The 14,862-nt window shown below is 40.8% G+C and overlaps 1 protein-coding gene and 1 non-coding gene across 3 annotated transcripts in view; one reads left to right on the top strand and one right to left on the bottom strand.

The window, feature by feature from the left end:
• Nucleotides 1–4,729: 4,729 nt before the first annotated feature.
• On the bottom strand, nt 4,730–4,836 carry LOC117203399 (U6 spliceosomal RNA). Its single transcript, XR_004486135.1, has one exon. It is a non-coding gene; the product is annotated as a U6 spliceosomal RNA (small nuclear RNA).
• Nucleotides 4,837–13,174: 8,338 nt separating this feature from the next.
• UBAP2 (ubiquitin associated protein 2) overlaps nt 13,175–14,862 on the top strand; it is an 84,718-nt gene continuing 83,030 nt past the window's right edge. For both annotated transcript variants that reach the window (XM_004275090.4, XM_004275091.4), the window contains exon 1: nt 13,175–13,314. In XM_004275090.4, coding sequence (XP_004275138.1) covers nt 13,216–13,314 — 99 coding nt within the window. In that variant the 5' untranslated portion in view covers nt 13,175–13,215. The remainder of the gene's footprint in view (nt 13,315–14,862) is intronic.

Below are 14,862 nucleotides of genomic sequence, written 5' to 3' on the forward strand. Positions count from 1 at the left end.
TGCACTATCAGGGAAGCCCGATGTGGACCATTTTTAAAGTCTTTATTAAATTTGTTACAATATTCCTTCTGTTTTATGTTTTGGTTTTTTGGCCCTGAGGCACGTGGGAGCTTAGCTTCCTGACCAGGGATTGAACCCGCACCCCCTTGCATTGGAAGGCGAAATGTTAACTACTGGACCACCAGGGAAGTCCCCAGTATTTCTTAATATTGATAAAATCCAAATACTAATTCTTGTCACATGTATGTTGATAAAAAATTTCCCAGTTTATGGCTTGTATTTTCACAGGGCCAGCTGCTTTTTTATGAACAGAAGTTTTTAATTTTAAAGTTATTAATCTTTGGGACTTCCCTGGAGGTCCAGTGGTCAGGACTCTGCTCTTCCACTGCAGGGGGCCTGGGTTCAATCCCTGGTTGGGGAACTAAGATCCCGCATGCCGCTTGTGTGGCCAAAAAAAAAAAAGGTATTAATCTTTGCAATTTTAGCAGTTCTTATATTGACACCTATTTAGTAGTGAAGGGGGCTGTAGAGTAGTGAGTAGAGCGGGGGCTGCTCTTGGTTGCGGTGCGCGGGCTTCTCTTAAGAAAATAATTACTATTATGAGATAAAAACTCCTTTATACAGGGTGAAAAAATTAACCTTATTTTCTTCTGAAATCAATAATTTTGACTTTTGTATATTCTTTTTTTTTTTTTCCGGTATGCGGGCCTCTCACTGTTGTGGCATCTGCCGTTGCAGAGCAGAGGCTCCGGACGCGCAGGCTCAGCGGCCATGGCTCACGGGCCCAGTTGCTCCGCGGCATGTGGGATCTTCCCGGACCGGGACACGAACCCGTGTCCCCTGCATCGGCAAGCGGACTCTCAGCCACTGCGCCACCAGGGAAGCCCTGTATATTCTTAAAATACCTGTTAAACAACTTTTTTTACGTATGGCCTAGTAAAAAACATTTTTTAAACTATAGGCAACCAGTTCTTTCAACCTCTTTGAAAGTTGTTCTTTCCTGACCACATGCATTGCCATCTTTTTGGAAATCATATTTCTGGGCTTTCTCTTCTGATCCATTGCACGGGTTGTCTCTCCCTGTACCAGTCTTGCAGTGTTGTAATTACTGTGGCATTATAATCCTTGCTACCTGGACGATCAGCCTTGGGCCTTGTTGTTTTTGTTTTAAGGAGCGTCTTAGCTGTTGACTATTTGCTCCCCTGTGTAATTTTAGAATCACCTTGTCAGATTTGAGACAAACCCTTGTTAGACTTTCGTTGGGAATTTGTCGAATCTAGTTGAGGAAGAATGATAACTTTTATTGAGTGAATAGGTATTGGAGCACGTTTTTCAAGGGCCAGATAGGAAATATTTTCTGCTTTGCCTGTGTTATAACTATTCAGTACTGCCACTGTAGTGCAAAAGCAGCCATAGACATAGAATTTTTTTTGTTAGCTGGTATATAGGTGTAATTAATTTTTGTACATTTATTTTTATTTTGTATCTAGAAGTTTTGCTAAACTTAACCAATTATAATAATATAGCTGAAGATTCTTTACACTTCTTTTGTTGAAGTATAGTTGATTTACAATGTTGTGTTAGTTTCAGGTGTTTACACTTGTTTGTACAATTATTAGGGAAGTGGGATCTTTTAAAATATTATTTTCTAATCTTTTGAGTGTGTCTTTTAATTGCCAAAGTGAGCTGGCTAGGACCTCCAAATCAGTGTTTAAATGGAAGTGATCATGGCAGTGATGCCTGTATTTTGTTGTTTATTTTTGTTATCTTAAAGGAATGCTTTTAATTCAGTGTGGTTTTTGCTGCAGGTTTATATAGATAACCTTTTATCAAGTCAAAGAAGTATTCTTGTTTTCTAAGAATTTTTATTTTGAGTGAATGTTGAATTTCACTAATGTCTTTATTGAAATGCTTATATGATCATAAATTTTTTTTTTTTTTTTTTTTTGCGGTACGCGGGCCTCTCACTGTTGTGGCCTCTCCTGTTGCGGAGCACACCGGACGCGTAGGCTCAGCAGCCATGGCTCACGGGCCTAGCCGCTCCGCGGCATGTGGGATCTTCCCGGACCGGGGCACGAACCCGTGTCCCCTACATCAGCAGGCGGACTCTCAACCACTGCGCCACCAGGGAAGCCCGATCATAAATTTTTAAATTTTATTCTGTGAAAGTGATTATATTAAATGATTTTTCATTTTTTTAGAATTTTATTTTTATTTAAAAATTTAAAAAAATTTTATATTGGAGTATAGTTGATTAACAGTGTTGTGTTAGTTTCAGGTGTACAGCAAAGTGATTCAGTTACACATATACATGTATCTGTTCTTTTTCAAATTCTTTTCCCATTTAGGTTGTTACAGAATATGGAGCAGAGTTCCCTATGCTATACAGTAGGTCCTTTTTGGTATATATGTAATATATATAATAAAATATATATATTTTAAAGGTAGTAGTGTGTATACATCAATCCCAGACTCCCAGTTTATCCCTCCCTCCCACCTTTCCCCTTTGGTAACCATAAGTTTGGTTTCTAAGTCTGTGAGGATTTTTCATTTCTTAAACCAACTTTATTCCTGGGACATCCTAGACATGGTTATGGTGTATTTTCTTTTTTATACAATGCTGGATTCAATTTAGAATTTTTATGGCTACATCTGTCAGTGAGATTGACTTATAATTATTGTTTCTTCTACTGTCCTTACCAGGTTCTAGTATCAAGGCTAATTTCATCCTCATATTTTCATTTTCATGTCTTGCCTCTTTAATATAATTAGAATGACTTGTTCTTTAATTATGTGATAGTAATTGTGGGCAAAATTGTTGGCTGAATTGATTTTTTAAATTGTAATAAAATATGTGTAACATAAAATTTACCTTTTTAACCATTTTAAGGTGTACAGTTCAGTGACATTAAGTACATTCATATTGTTGTACAGCCATAGGGGTGCATTAATTTTTGAATGCCTTGGGTCCACAGTTTTCTGAAGAGAACTTATTAAGGAGCTAGAATGTGTGAAGTAGTGGAAAGAGTCCAAACTTTGGCATCAAGACAGACCTGTACATCCCAACTCCCTTATTACTTGGCCTAGGTCTATGTGATAGGTTATATATTAACCTATAAAACAGATATCGTAATACCCACCTTGCACAGATAATGTGATAATTTGGAGGTAAAGTGGTTCCTGGAGTGTCGATAATACAATGGCAATTGCTACTATTATAATAAATTTGCAGCTCTAAATATTAAAAAGTGTACTTAGCTTTGCTAGGAATGCCTCTGTTCTACAAATTAGGATGTTTGTAATGCTGCTTGACCTCAGTTCTTTTTGTAATACTTTTTTTTTTTTTTTGGCCACACTGCGTGGCCTCCAGAATCTTCGTTCCCTGACCAGGGATCGAACCTGGGCCCCCAGCAGTGGAAGTGCAGAGTCCTAACCACTGGACCGCCAGGGAATTCCTCATAAATATTTCTTGACCACAGCTTTAGTCCAGTACAAGCTTTTTTTTTGGCTGCATTGGGTCTTCGTTGCTGCATGCGGGCTTTCTCTAGTTGCGGCGAGCGGGGGCTGCTCTTGGTTGTGGTGCGCGGGCTTCTCATTGTGGTGGCTTCTCTTGTTGTGGAGCATGTCCTCTAGGCTCACAGCTTCAGTAGTTGTGGCACGCAGGCTCAGTAGTCGTGGCTTGCGGGCTCTAGAGCGCAGGCTCAGTAGTTGTGGCACACGGGCTTAGTTGCTCCGTGGCATGTGGGATCTTCCTGGACCAGGGCTCGAACTCATGTCTCCTGCATTGGCAGGCGGATTCTTAACCACTGCGCCACGAGGGAAGCCCCCCAGTACAAGCTTTGAACTTATATTTCTTGTCTTTTTCTGCTCAGTTTCTCAGATTTATCCAAGATTGATTTCAGGAGCCACTTTTTTTTTTTAAAAAAAACTATGATTAGTACATGTTCTTTACAGCAGAAGTCTTGTTGATTTCCAGGATTGTGGTCCTCTAGTCTCCTCATTCACAATTGTAGATTTACCTCCTATCTTCAGTCTTTTTTGCTTTCCTTATTATAGTGTAGAATTGAGTCTGCATGGAACTTCTCTTTTTCTTAAGAGGCTTTCCCCCTATATCTACAGTGTTCCAGTCAAGCCTTCTTTGTTTGTTTGTTTGTTTTTTGGCCTCTCTGTGTGGATTATGGGGTTTTAGTTCCCCGACCAGGGATTGAACCCGGACCTGTGGCAGTGAAAGCACAGAATCCTATCCATTGGACTGCCAGGGAATTACCCAGTCAGGCCTTTCTGATAGCCCATCACCTGCCAAGTAGGTTATTCCATGCTGGGGGTAGATATTTTGTCATTTTTCTGCGGCTGACTCAGCCCCTTCTACCCATCATTCCTCTCAGAGTGGTGAGTGACAATGTGGTATGGTAATATTGTCTTTTATTTACTTATTTATTTTTTGGCCTTTTATTTTTTTTAAGTAATTTTTTTTTTTTTTTTTTTTTGCGGTACGTGGGCCTCTCACTGTTGTGGCCTCTCCCGTTGCGGAGCACAGTCTCCGGACGCGCAGGCTCAGCGGCCATGGCTCACGGGCCCAGCCACTCCGCGGCATGTGGGATCTTCCCGGACCGGGGCGCAAACCCGTGTCCCCTGCATCGGCAGGCGGACTCTCAACCACTGCGCCACCAGGGAAGCCCTTTTTAATTAATTTTTATTGGAGTATGGTTGCTTTACAACGTTGTGTTAAAAAAAAGTGGAACGCTTCACGAATTTGCTTGTCATCCTTGTGCAGGGGCCATGCTAATCTTCTCTGTATCGTTGCAGTTTTAGTATATGTGCTGCTGAAACGAGCACTGACCTTTTATTTTTTAACTAATGTTCCTCATTCCTCTGAATCGTACACTTGAAAAGCAGGGTCCTTTCAAAACTGTCTCGCTAACCCCTTATAGGTGACTCCATTATTTCTGGTTTCAATCCAGGGTGTTATCATTTGTATTTTTTTGTTGGCAATTACCTCATGGTAGACCCAGAACCTCTAACCTTTGTCAGCAGCTGTGGATGCAAAGATACTCTGGGGATGGCGGTGGAGTGCAAGGCTAAGGGAAATAAGAATTTGGGGCCCTGATGGTTATAATCTGGGTAGAGATGAGCATAGATACAGATGTGTGTGCTTGCTTGCTTATTATAAATAAATAAGTCAATAAATAGGCCATTTTAAGGGGCAATGGAGACTTCTTACGAAATATGACCAAAAGAATATTAAGGAAATTGTTTCCGAGTGGATATTCTTGTTTTACTGCTACCCTTTTGTAAAAATGATTTGTTACTAAAATGGATTCTTAAAACTTTTAACATGTTCCCTAAGCATGAAATATTACGGCGGTTCTACATTAGAGTTTTCATTTTGCCATATATATTGCCACGCTCCATTTTCAGCTTTTTATTTAACTTGATATAACATTTTATATTTAGCCACTGGAATTGGTTTTGTTTTTCTGTTTTCCAATTCCTCTCCTGCCCTTCTTTTTTGAAGCCTCTGTTTCTGGAGGCAGGGTTCCGGCAATTTCAAATGCCTTGTAGTAGCTCTTGGAGCAGTAACAGAGCCAAACCAAAAACTTAGTAGGTTTGATTCTGCTTTGAAAAGTGCTGGTTTTTTACATAATGCTTTCCCCATTTTAGGCCTTGGCAGCAGAGAGAGAAATCTGGCTTTTTAAAAAGAGGGCCTTGAGAAGGCTGATAACGGGTTTCTAGGCTTCCCTAGTTGGATATGATACAGTCTAAAGGGGATAGGTTGGATCAGTTAGGGCATTGTAGTATACCTTTGTCTTGGACATCTCATCCATTGAATCATCTTTTAAGTGGCACAGTGTTAAATCCCAAATTTAATTTTCAATCTAGTAGGCTCAACATTTAAAATTTTTTGATGTGAAATACGTTGTTATTATTATTTTGTACTTCCCCAGGGAGTATTTTTATTTTTTTAAATTGAAGTATAGTTGGTTTAAAATATTGTGTTAGTTTCAGGTGTACAGCAAAGTGATTTATACATATTTTTTTTCTGATTATTTTCCATTATAGGTTATTACAAGATATTTAATATAGTTCCCTGTGCTATACAGTAAATCCTTGTTGCTTAACTATTTTATGTATAGTGGTGTGTATCTGTTAATTCCATATTCCTAATTTATTGATATCTTCCCCCTAATCCTTTGGTAACCATAAGTTTGTTTTCTGTGTCTGTGTGTCTGTTTCTGTTTTGTAAGTAAGTTCATTTGTATTATTTTTTAGATTCTGCATATAGGTTATATCATATATTTGGCTTACTTCTCTCAGTATGATAATCTCTAAGGTGCATCCATGTTGCTACAAATGGCAATATTTCATTTTTCATGGCTGAGTAATATTCCATTGAAGTACATAATTTTTTATGTGCCACATTTAGGCCAGTTGATTCAAGCAGATATTTGTAGGGCATAGATGGTTAGTCTGTTTCCAATTCATGCTCTTAAGTGTGGTTCAGAGGGGAGGATGTATACGTTTTCCTGCTAATTATATTCACCTAAAACAGCGGACTCTTTTAACATTACAATTAGTTGATTGGGTTTGTACCATCTCAGCAGATCTTGATAACAGTTTCGTCAGAAAGGACATAGGTAGTATGTTGATTAAATACTAAGTGTAAGTTTATTGAGGGTCAGAGTTTTCCCCTAATTGTTCCTTTGGGAACAAAGCAGGTGCCTTTTGTTTTTAAGGGAGAATAGAGCCCATTAAAAAAGTGTGAATTATATGATGTTGTTTAATGACCAAATTAGCAGTTATAGTTTTAAATTTTGCTTGATCCTGGGATACCCTTAAGCTTTAAGTACAGTTTAGAGCTCTACTAAATTCTTAGAGCAGGGTTTTTGGCCTGGGTATCCATCCATGGGCATTGAGGAGGTGGAGTGGGCTGTTCATGGATGGGTTTTGGGGGAAGGCAGGGGAGAGATGAGATATAATTCTCCTGAAATTTCAGGCAGAAATTTCTGTGGATATGCCTTTTTCTGAGGGGGGGGGTCCATAGATTTCTTCAAATTGTCTAAGTACTTAATGGCCCAAAAGATTGAGTCACCATATTATATTAGAAAGAAACACATGTTTAATGCAAAACATTACTTTAAAGTGTTATTTTTACCTTTAATGGGGTTGCGAATCTGGCATCCAGGGTTGTAATAAACTGGAGAGAGAACATTCTTTAGGAAGGGATGTTTTCAAATATGTATTGAAGCTTAAAGCTTATGAGAAAGGCCCCAGTGTTAGAGGTAGATATGAGCAGCTCTTCACCTGGCGACATCATCCGTGACTTGAGTAGGTGGACTCTTTCTAGTTTGAAATTCAAGTTCTTTTTATTTTGTGGGATATTTCAGCAAAGGATCTGTTCATCTTAACCCACTTCTACCTTGATTATTCATTTAAGTTGTGATCCTGAATTTTTGACAGTCTAGTTGATTTCATGGTAATATGTGGATTAGTGCCACTAGCAGGTCAAGATTTCTGCTTTCAGTTGGGATCCTCCATATCACTTTTCTGTTCTTTTTACTTCTTTTAACTTCCTCTCATATTCAGCTTAGTAGCAGTTAAAACCTTTGCCATTTTCTTACATTCCTCCACCCCCACTCGTCTAGTATGCATTCTCTGCAGGTGTTTTTTCTCTTTTACTAAAAAAGTAAAGACAAATACAACCGACTCCATTGTCTGTCTCCTAATCTCCTAAAAATTTAGCTGCTGCCATACCTGCCCTTCATTCTGCTGGCCTGAGGAGAGGGCACTCTCTTCCTGTCCAAGTGAATCATTTTTCTTTATTGCTATCTCAATTTAATGCCTCTCAATTATCTCCTCTTCAGCTTATAGATAGGCCTCTTTTGTTCAGTAAATATATATTAACTAATTAAGCGCACACCCTGTGTTAGGCCCTGGAAGAACAAAAGCGACAGGACAGATGTAATCACTGTCCTCATGGGGCTTACAGTGTATTAGAATTGCTCAATGTACCTCATCCTGACAAAATTCTGCTTTGATGCTCTGTATCTCTTTCTAGCTACCACCTCTTACAAGTATGATAAGTTTACTGCCACTCTCCTTCACTCACCTTGGCTTTTTCCACACCACTGTTTCAAAGCTGTATTGGCAGTGATCACCAGTGACCTCCTAGTTGTGAAGTTCCAATGGACCTTCGATTCAAGCAGTGATTTAAAATTCTTGAAAATATAAAAGGGTTTACTTTGATGTTATTTTAAATGTTCATGTTGTTCAACATTGCTATTTTTCTGAGTGTATATGACTGTCAGGAAAAGTTAGGGAGATGGTAAGGCGTGCTAAAGATAGGCTACAAATTATGGTGTCTCAATTATGGAGACTGCAGTGTCTACAGCTGGATGTTGTGTGGCTTGTTTTCATAATTAAGAGTTTTGTCTCCTCCATCCTGGCCTCTTGCTACTGTTTTGCTAGTTTAGGATTATGAAGGCAACAGTTATTTTGTAATTTAGTACCTGGTTTGGTTTGTAGGCTCTGTATCCTAGGAAATAAGCGATTGGGACTTAACTATATTCCATCTCATTGGCCTGTGTAGAACCTTTTCAAGTTTTATTTCCGATCCTTAAAATGGGGATTATGCCAAATTCTATAGAGTGTTGAGGATTACAGGGAGAAATTTATGTAAAACATTCACCTTGGTGCTCAGCACATAGTAAATTTAAATAAAAAGTTGCTGTGATCATATAGGCATTACAGTTGAGCTGTGTTGCCTTTTATGGGGAAAAATAATTGTTTTGGTTTTTTTTCCCACAGTTGCTTAGGTTTCTATGTACCCACCACTGATTAAACTCTATGCTTTTTCTTCTTTTTTTTAAAAATAAATTAATTTATTTAAATTTTGTTTGCATTGTGTCTTCATTGCTGAGCGTGGGCTTTTTCTAGTTGCGGCAAGCGGGGGCTCCTCTTCATTGCGGAGCATGGGCCCTAGGCGCATGGGCTTCAGTAGTTGTGGCTCACAGGCTCTAGAGCACAGGCTCAGTAGTTGTGGCGCAGGGGCTTAGCTGCTCCGAGGCATGTGGGATCTTCCCGGACTAGGGCTCAAACCCGTGTCCCCTGCATTGGCAGGTGGATTCTTAACCACTGTGCCACCAGGGAAGTCCGTGTACTTTTTCATATGTGCAAATTAACTTCTTTAGATGGTCAAGAACGTTTTCTTGGAGGCGTCTCTTTGGCATCCCACTATTTTCCTGCTCTGATTAGATTTGGTTGCTCTATAGGCCTCCTGTCAGCTGTCAGCAGTCAAGATGTCATCTTGATATTTTTTGACTGTCATTTGGGGGAGCCTCCTGTCTCCTGTGTTAGACCCCCTTGTCATCCCCCAGTTCTTGGCAATCTCTGATCTGCTTTATTTTTCTAGTTTTGTCTTTTCCAGAATGTCATAAAAATTGCACCATACAGTATGCAGCCTTTTAAGTCTGGCTTCTTTCATTTAGCATAATGCATTTGAGATTCGTGTTGTTCAATAGTTGATTCCTTTTCATTCGTGAGTAATATTCAACTGTATGGTTATGCTACATTTACTCACTCTTTGAAGGACAGTTGGTGTATTTACAGTTTTGGGAGACTGTAAATAAAGGCACTATGACTATTCAGATTATTTTCGAGAAAAGTGGCCTATGGCTATCCCAAGCTACAAGGGAGGCTGAGAAAGTATTTAGCTTTTCACCCTCTTTGCAAGAGAACTGCAAGGGAAAAATATGTTGTAAATGGATTTTGGTAGGTAATTTGTGGTGTCAGTTGCAAACAGCCCCTTCTTGGTTTGCTGTTTTAGAGGTTTTGTTTATTCCAGGAGCTTCCTGAGTTTATGAGGTATTGTATGTGTGAACTCAACTTGTTTCTGTGTTCACGTCGATTGGAATTTTTGCTGAGTATAGAATTCTAGGTTGGAAGTTAAACTCTTAAGGCATTGCTGCACTGTTTTTTAAATTGGGGTAAAACATACATAACAAAAATTATCACTTTAACCATTTTTATTTTTATTTTTGGCTGCATTGGGTCTTTGTTGCTGCATGCGGGCTTCCTCTAGTTGCAGCGAAGTGGGGGGCTACTCTTCATTGTGGTGCACGGGCTTCTCGTTGCGGTGGCTTCTCTTGTTGCAGAGCACGGGCTCTAGGGCGTGTGGGCTCAGTAGTTGTGGCTTGTGGGCTCTAGAGCGCAGTCTCAGTAGTTGTGGCACACGGGCTTAGTTGCTCCGCGGCATGTGGGATCTTCCCGGACCAGGACTTGAACCCATGTCCCCTGCATTGGCAGGCGGATTCTTAACCACCAGGGAAGTCCCTAACCATTTTTAAAGTGTACTTTTTTGTGGCATTACGTATATTCACTTGGTTTTGTGACCATCCATCTTCAGAAGTTTTTATGTCTCTTCCTCAATGGAAACTCCATACCCAGTAAACAGTAACTCTCCATTTCCGCATGCTCTCAGCCTCTGGTAACCACTACTCAACTTTGCCTGTGAAATTGACTATTCCAAGTAACTCATATAAGTAGAGTCATAGGGTATTTGTCCTTTTGTGCCTGGCTTATTTTATTTAGTATAATGTCCTCAAGGTTCATCCACGTTTGTTGCATGCATCAGAAATTCCTCCCTTTTTAAGGCTAAATAACATTCCATTGTAGGTGTATACACCATATATGCTTATCCTTTTATCTATAGATAGAAACTTGGGTTGCTTCTATTTTTTAGCTACTGTGATTAATACTGCTATGAACATGGGTGTACAACTATCTCTTTGAGACCCTACTTTTAATTTTTTTTGGTGTATATCCAGAAGTGGAATTACTGAATCAACGGTAATTCTACTTTTGATTTTTTTTTTTTCTTGAGGACCTGCCATACTGGTTTTCCGTAGTGGCTGCACCATTTTACATTCCTACCAGTGGTATTCAAGGATTCCAATTTCTCTGCATCTTCTCCAAAACGTATTTTCTATTTTTAATTTTTTATCATAATAGCTATCCTACTGGGTGTGAAGTGTGTTTTGTTGTTATAATCGTGTTTTGATGGCATATTATATTTAGTTGTATGCTTGGCACTTAGTAGCTCTTCAATAAGTGTTGAGTAAATAAAGGAAAATTACAGTCATTTTTGTCTGTTTGGAAGGTTTATTGTTTATAAGTGGTTTTTGCCTTAAGGTATAACTTGCTCCTAGACATCACATTCTTTAAAAAAAATTTTTTTATTTATTTTTGGCTGCATTGGGTCTTATTTGAGGCACGTGGGATCTTTCGTTGCGGCACGCAGGCTTAGTTGCCCCACAGCCTGTGGGATCTCAGTTCCCTGACCAGAGATCGAACCCGCGTCCCCTGCATTGGAAGGTGGATTCTTAAGCACTGGGCCACCAGGGAAGTCCCCTAGACATCACATTTTGAATTACATTATTGCCGGTAAAATCCAGGCTGGACATAACGTCACCTTTGGGTTCAAATACTAACTGCAAATGGGAAGAGGCAGATAAAACTACATGTAGTACGGGGTTCCCCAACCCCCAGGCCACAGACTGGTACTGGTCCGTGGCCTGTTAGGAACTGGGTTGCACAGCAAGAGGTGAGCAGCGAGTAAGTGAGCGAAGCTTCATCTGTATTTACAGCCGTTCCCCATCACTTGCATTACGGCTTGAGCTCTGCCTCCTGTCAGATCAGCGGCAGCATTAGATTCTCAAAGGAGCTCAAACCCTACTGTGCAGTGTGCATGCGAGGGATCTAGGTTGCGTGCTCCTTATGAGAATCTAATGCCTGATGATCTGAGGTTGAGCTGAGGCGGTGATGCTAGCACTGGGGAGCAGCTGCAAATACAGATTATCATCAGCAGAGGTTTGACTGCAGAGACCATAATAAATCAATTGCCTGCAGACTCCTCTCAAAACCCTATGTGTGAGTGGCAAGTGAAAACAAGCTCAGGGCTCCCACTGATTCTGCATTATGGTGAGTTGTGTAGTTATTTCATTATATATTACAGTGTAATAATAGTAGAAATAAAGTGCCCAATAAATGTAATGTGCTTGAATCATCCCAAAACCATCCCATCAACACACCCGCCCACCAGCCACCATCCGTGGAAAAATTGTCTTCCAGGAAAACGGTCCCTGGTGCCAAAAAGGTTGGGGACCGCTGATGTAGTAGTAACTACATACACTTGTCCCTTGGTATCTGCACAGGATTGGTTCTAGGACCTCCCTCAGATACCAAAATTTGTGGATGCTCATGTCCCTTATAGAAATGGCATAATAGGGACATCCCTGGTGGTCCAGTGGTTAAGACTCTGTGCTTCCATTGCATGGGACACGGTTTCTATCTCTGGTTGGGGAACGAAGATTCCGCATGCCACATGGCGTGGCCAAAAAAAAAAGAAGTGGCATGATATTTCTTGAATATAACCTATACACATCCTCCTGTATACTTTAGATCATCTCTAGGACTTCCCCGGTGGCAGTAGTTAAGAATCCGCCTGCCAATGCAGGGGTCACAGGTTTGATCCCTCTTCCGGGATTCCGGGAAGATTCCACATGCTGCGGAGCAGCTAAGCTCATGCGCCACAACTACTGAAGCCTGCGCACCTAGAGCCCGTGCTCCACAACAAGAGAAGCCACTGCGGTGAGAAGCCCGTGCACCACAACTAGGGAAAGCAACGAAGACCCAATGCAGCCAAAAATAAATAAATAAATAAATAAATTTTAAAAATGGGAAATCATCTCTAGATTACTTATAATACCTAATATAATGTAAATGCTATGTAAATAGTTGCGATAGTCTGGCAGACTCAAAGTTTTGCTTTTTGAAACTTTCTGAAAAAAATTTTTTCTAATATTTTGCGTGGTTGGTTGAATCTGTGGATGCAGAGGGCTGGTTATATAGTGGTAAAATAATTGCTGGTTAAAATTGGTGATATTTGATATTTTTGTTTAAAATTGGTATAATCATAAACCATAGGCGTTTAGACTGCTTTAGTAAATTGGCTTAAGAGCTACCAGGAAAATCTAAAATCCTAATGGTTTGTTTCTTGAGAATTTGCATTCTAGAGAACCTTTATGTTTTATCTCACATTTCTTCCTTATCCCTGAATTTTATCCGTGTTGTTTTCTGTAATCTGGAAGTTTTGCTTACTGTGTCTGCTTTCTTTCAGATTTTCTATTTTGTGCATACATTATTTTGTATATACTGTATATGATGACTTCGGTGAGCAGTGACCGGTCCAGAGGTGCTCGGGAAAAGCCACAGATTTCAGCGACACAGGCAACACAACTACAGAAACAGGTGGTACAGGTAAGTTTTTGTGGAACTCTTGTTTGCTTTGTTTAAAATTACAGAAATTAAGGGGGCACATGTACTTTAATGTTTTCTTTTTTAGGAAACCTGGGATTTTGAAACTTGTTTTTAAAAGGTAGGTAGTATATAATAGGAAAGAGTAGATACTGATTCAGGTAACGTGGGACGTTGTTTCTTAACTATTTAATCCTGAACTTTTTCCTCCTACCTGTTAGCACCTAGGCCATCTCCTTTTCTTTATTATTATTATTATTAAAAAAACTATTTATTTGGCTGCGCCTGGTCTTAGTTGTGGCTAGCTGGCTCTTAGTTGCGGCATGCAGGATCTAGTTCCGGACCAGAGGTCGAACCCAGGCCCCCCTGCATTGGGAGCGTGGAGTCTTAACCACTGGACCACCAGAGAAGTCCCTTCTTTTCTTTATTATTAATCTAGGTGTGTCCCTGGAATGTAATGCGAAAACCCCAAGTATATGGAGAAGTAATACTCTGAAGTAGAGAAATGTCTGAATCATGCAAGTTTTTTAAAATATTCATTTATTTTTGGCTGCGTTTGGTCTTCGTTGCTGCGCGCGGGCTTTCTCTAGTTGTGGCGAGGGGGGGCTACTCTTTGTTGCGGTGCACGGGCTTCTCATTGCAGTGGCTTCTCCTGTTGCGGAGCAAGGGGTCTAGGCACGCGGGCTTTAGTAGTTGCAGCTTGCGGGCTCAGTAATTGTGGCTTGCAGGCTCTAGAGCACAGGCTTAGTAGTTGTGGCACACGGGCTTAGTTGCTCCGCAGCATGTGGGATCTTCCCTGACCAGGGCTTGAACCCATGTCCCCTGAATTGGCAGGCGGATTCTTAACCACTGCACCACCTGGGAAGTCCCTGAATTATACAGTTTTAAAAAGCTGCCTTTTCTGGGACTTCCTTGGTGGTCTAGTGGTTAAGACTCTGCACTTCCACTGCAGGGGGTGCGGGTTCGATACCTGTTCCGGGAACTAAAATCCCACATGCTGCATGGTGTGGCCAAAAAAACAAACAAACAAAACCTTCCTTTTCTTTCATGCATCGTTACCTAGGAAGAGTGCTTTTTTTTCTTTTTCTTTTTTTTTTTTTTTGTGGTACGCGGGCCTCTCACTGTTGTGGCCTCTCCCGTTGCGGAGCAGAGGCTCTGGACGCGCAGGCTCAGCGGCCATGGCTCAAGGGCCCAGCCACTCTGCGGCATGTGGGATCTTCCCGGACCGGGGCACGAACCCGTGTCCCCTGCATCGACAGGCAGACTCTCAACCACTGTGCCACCAGGGAAGCCCCCTAGGTAGAGTGCTTTAATCTTAGAAAGGCTTTTTTTAAAATTAATTAATTAATTTTTGGCTGTGTTGGGTCTTCGTTGCTGTGCGTGGGCTTTCTGTAGTTGTGGTGAGTGGGGGCTGCTCTTCTTTGTGGTGTGTGGGCTTCTCATTGTGGTGGCTTCTCTTGTCGTGGAGCACAGGCTATAGGCACACGGGTTTCAGTAGTTGTAGCACACGGACTCAGTAGTTGTGGCGCACGGGCTTAGTTGCTCCACGGC

The sequence above is a fragment of the Orcinus orca genome, chromosome 6, assembly GCF_937001465.1.
Source record: "Orcinus orca chromosome 6, mOrcOrc1.1, whole genome shotgun sequence".
NCBI lineage: Eukaryota > Metazoa > Chordata > Mammalia > Artiodactyla > Delphinidae > Orcinus > Orcinus orca.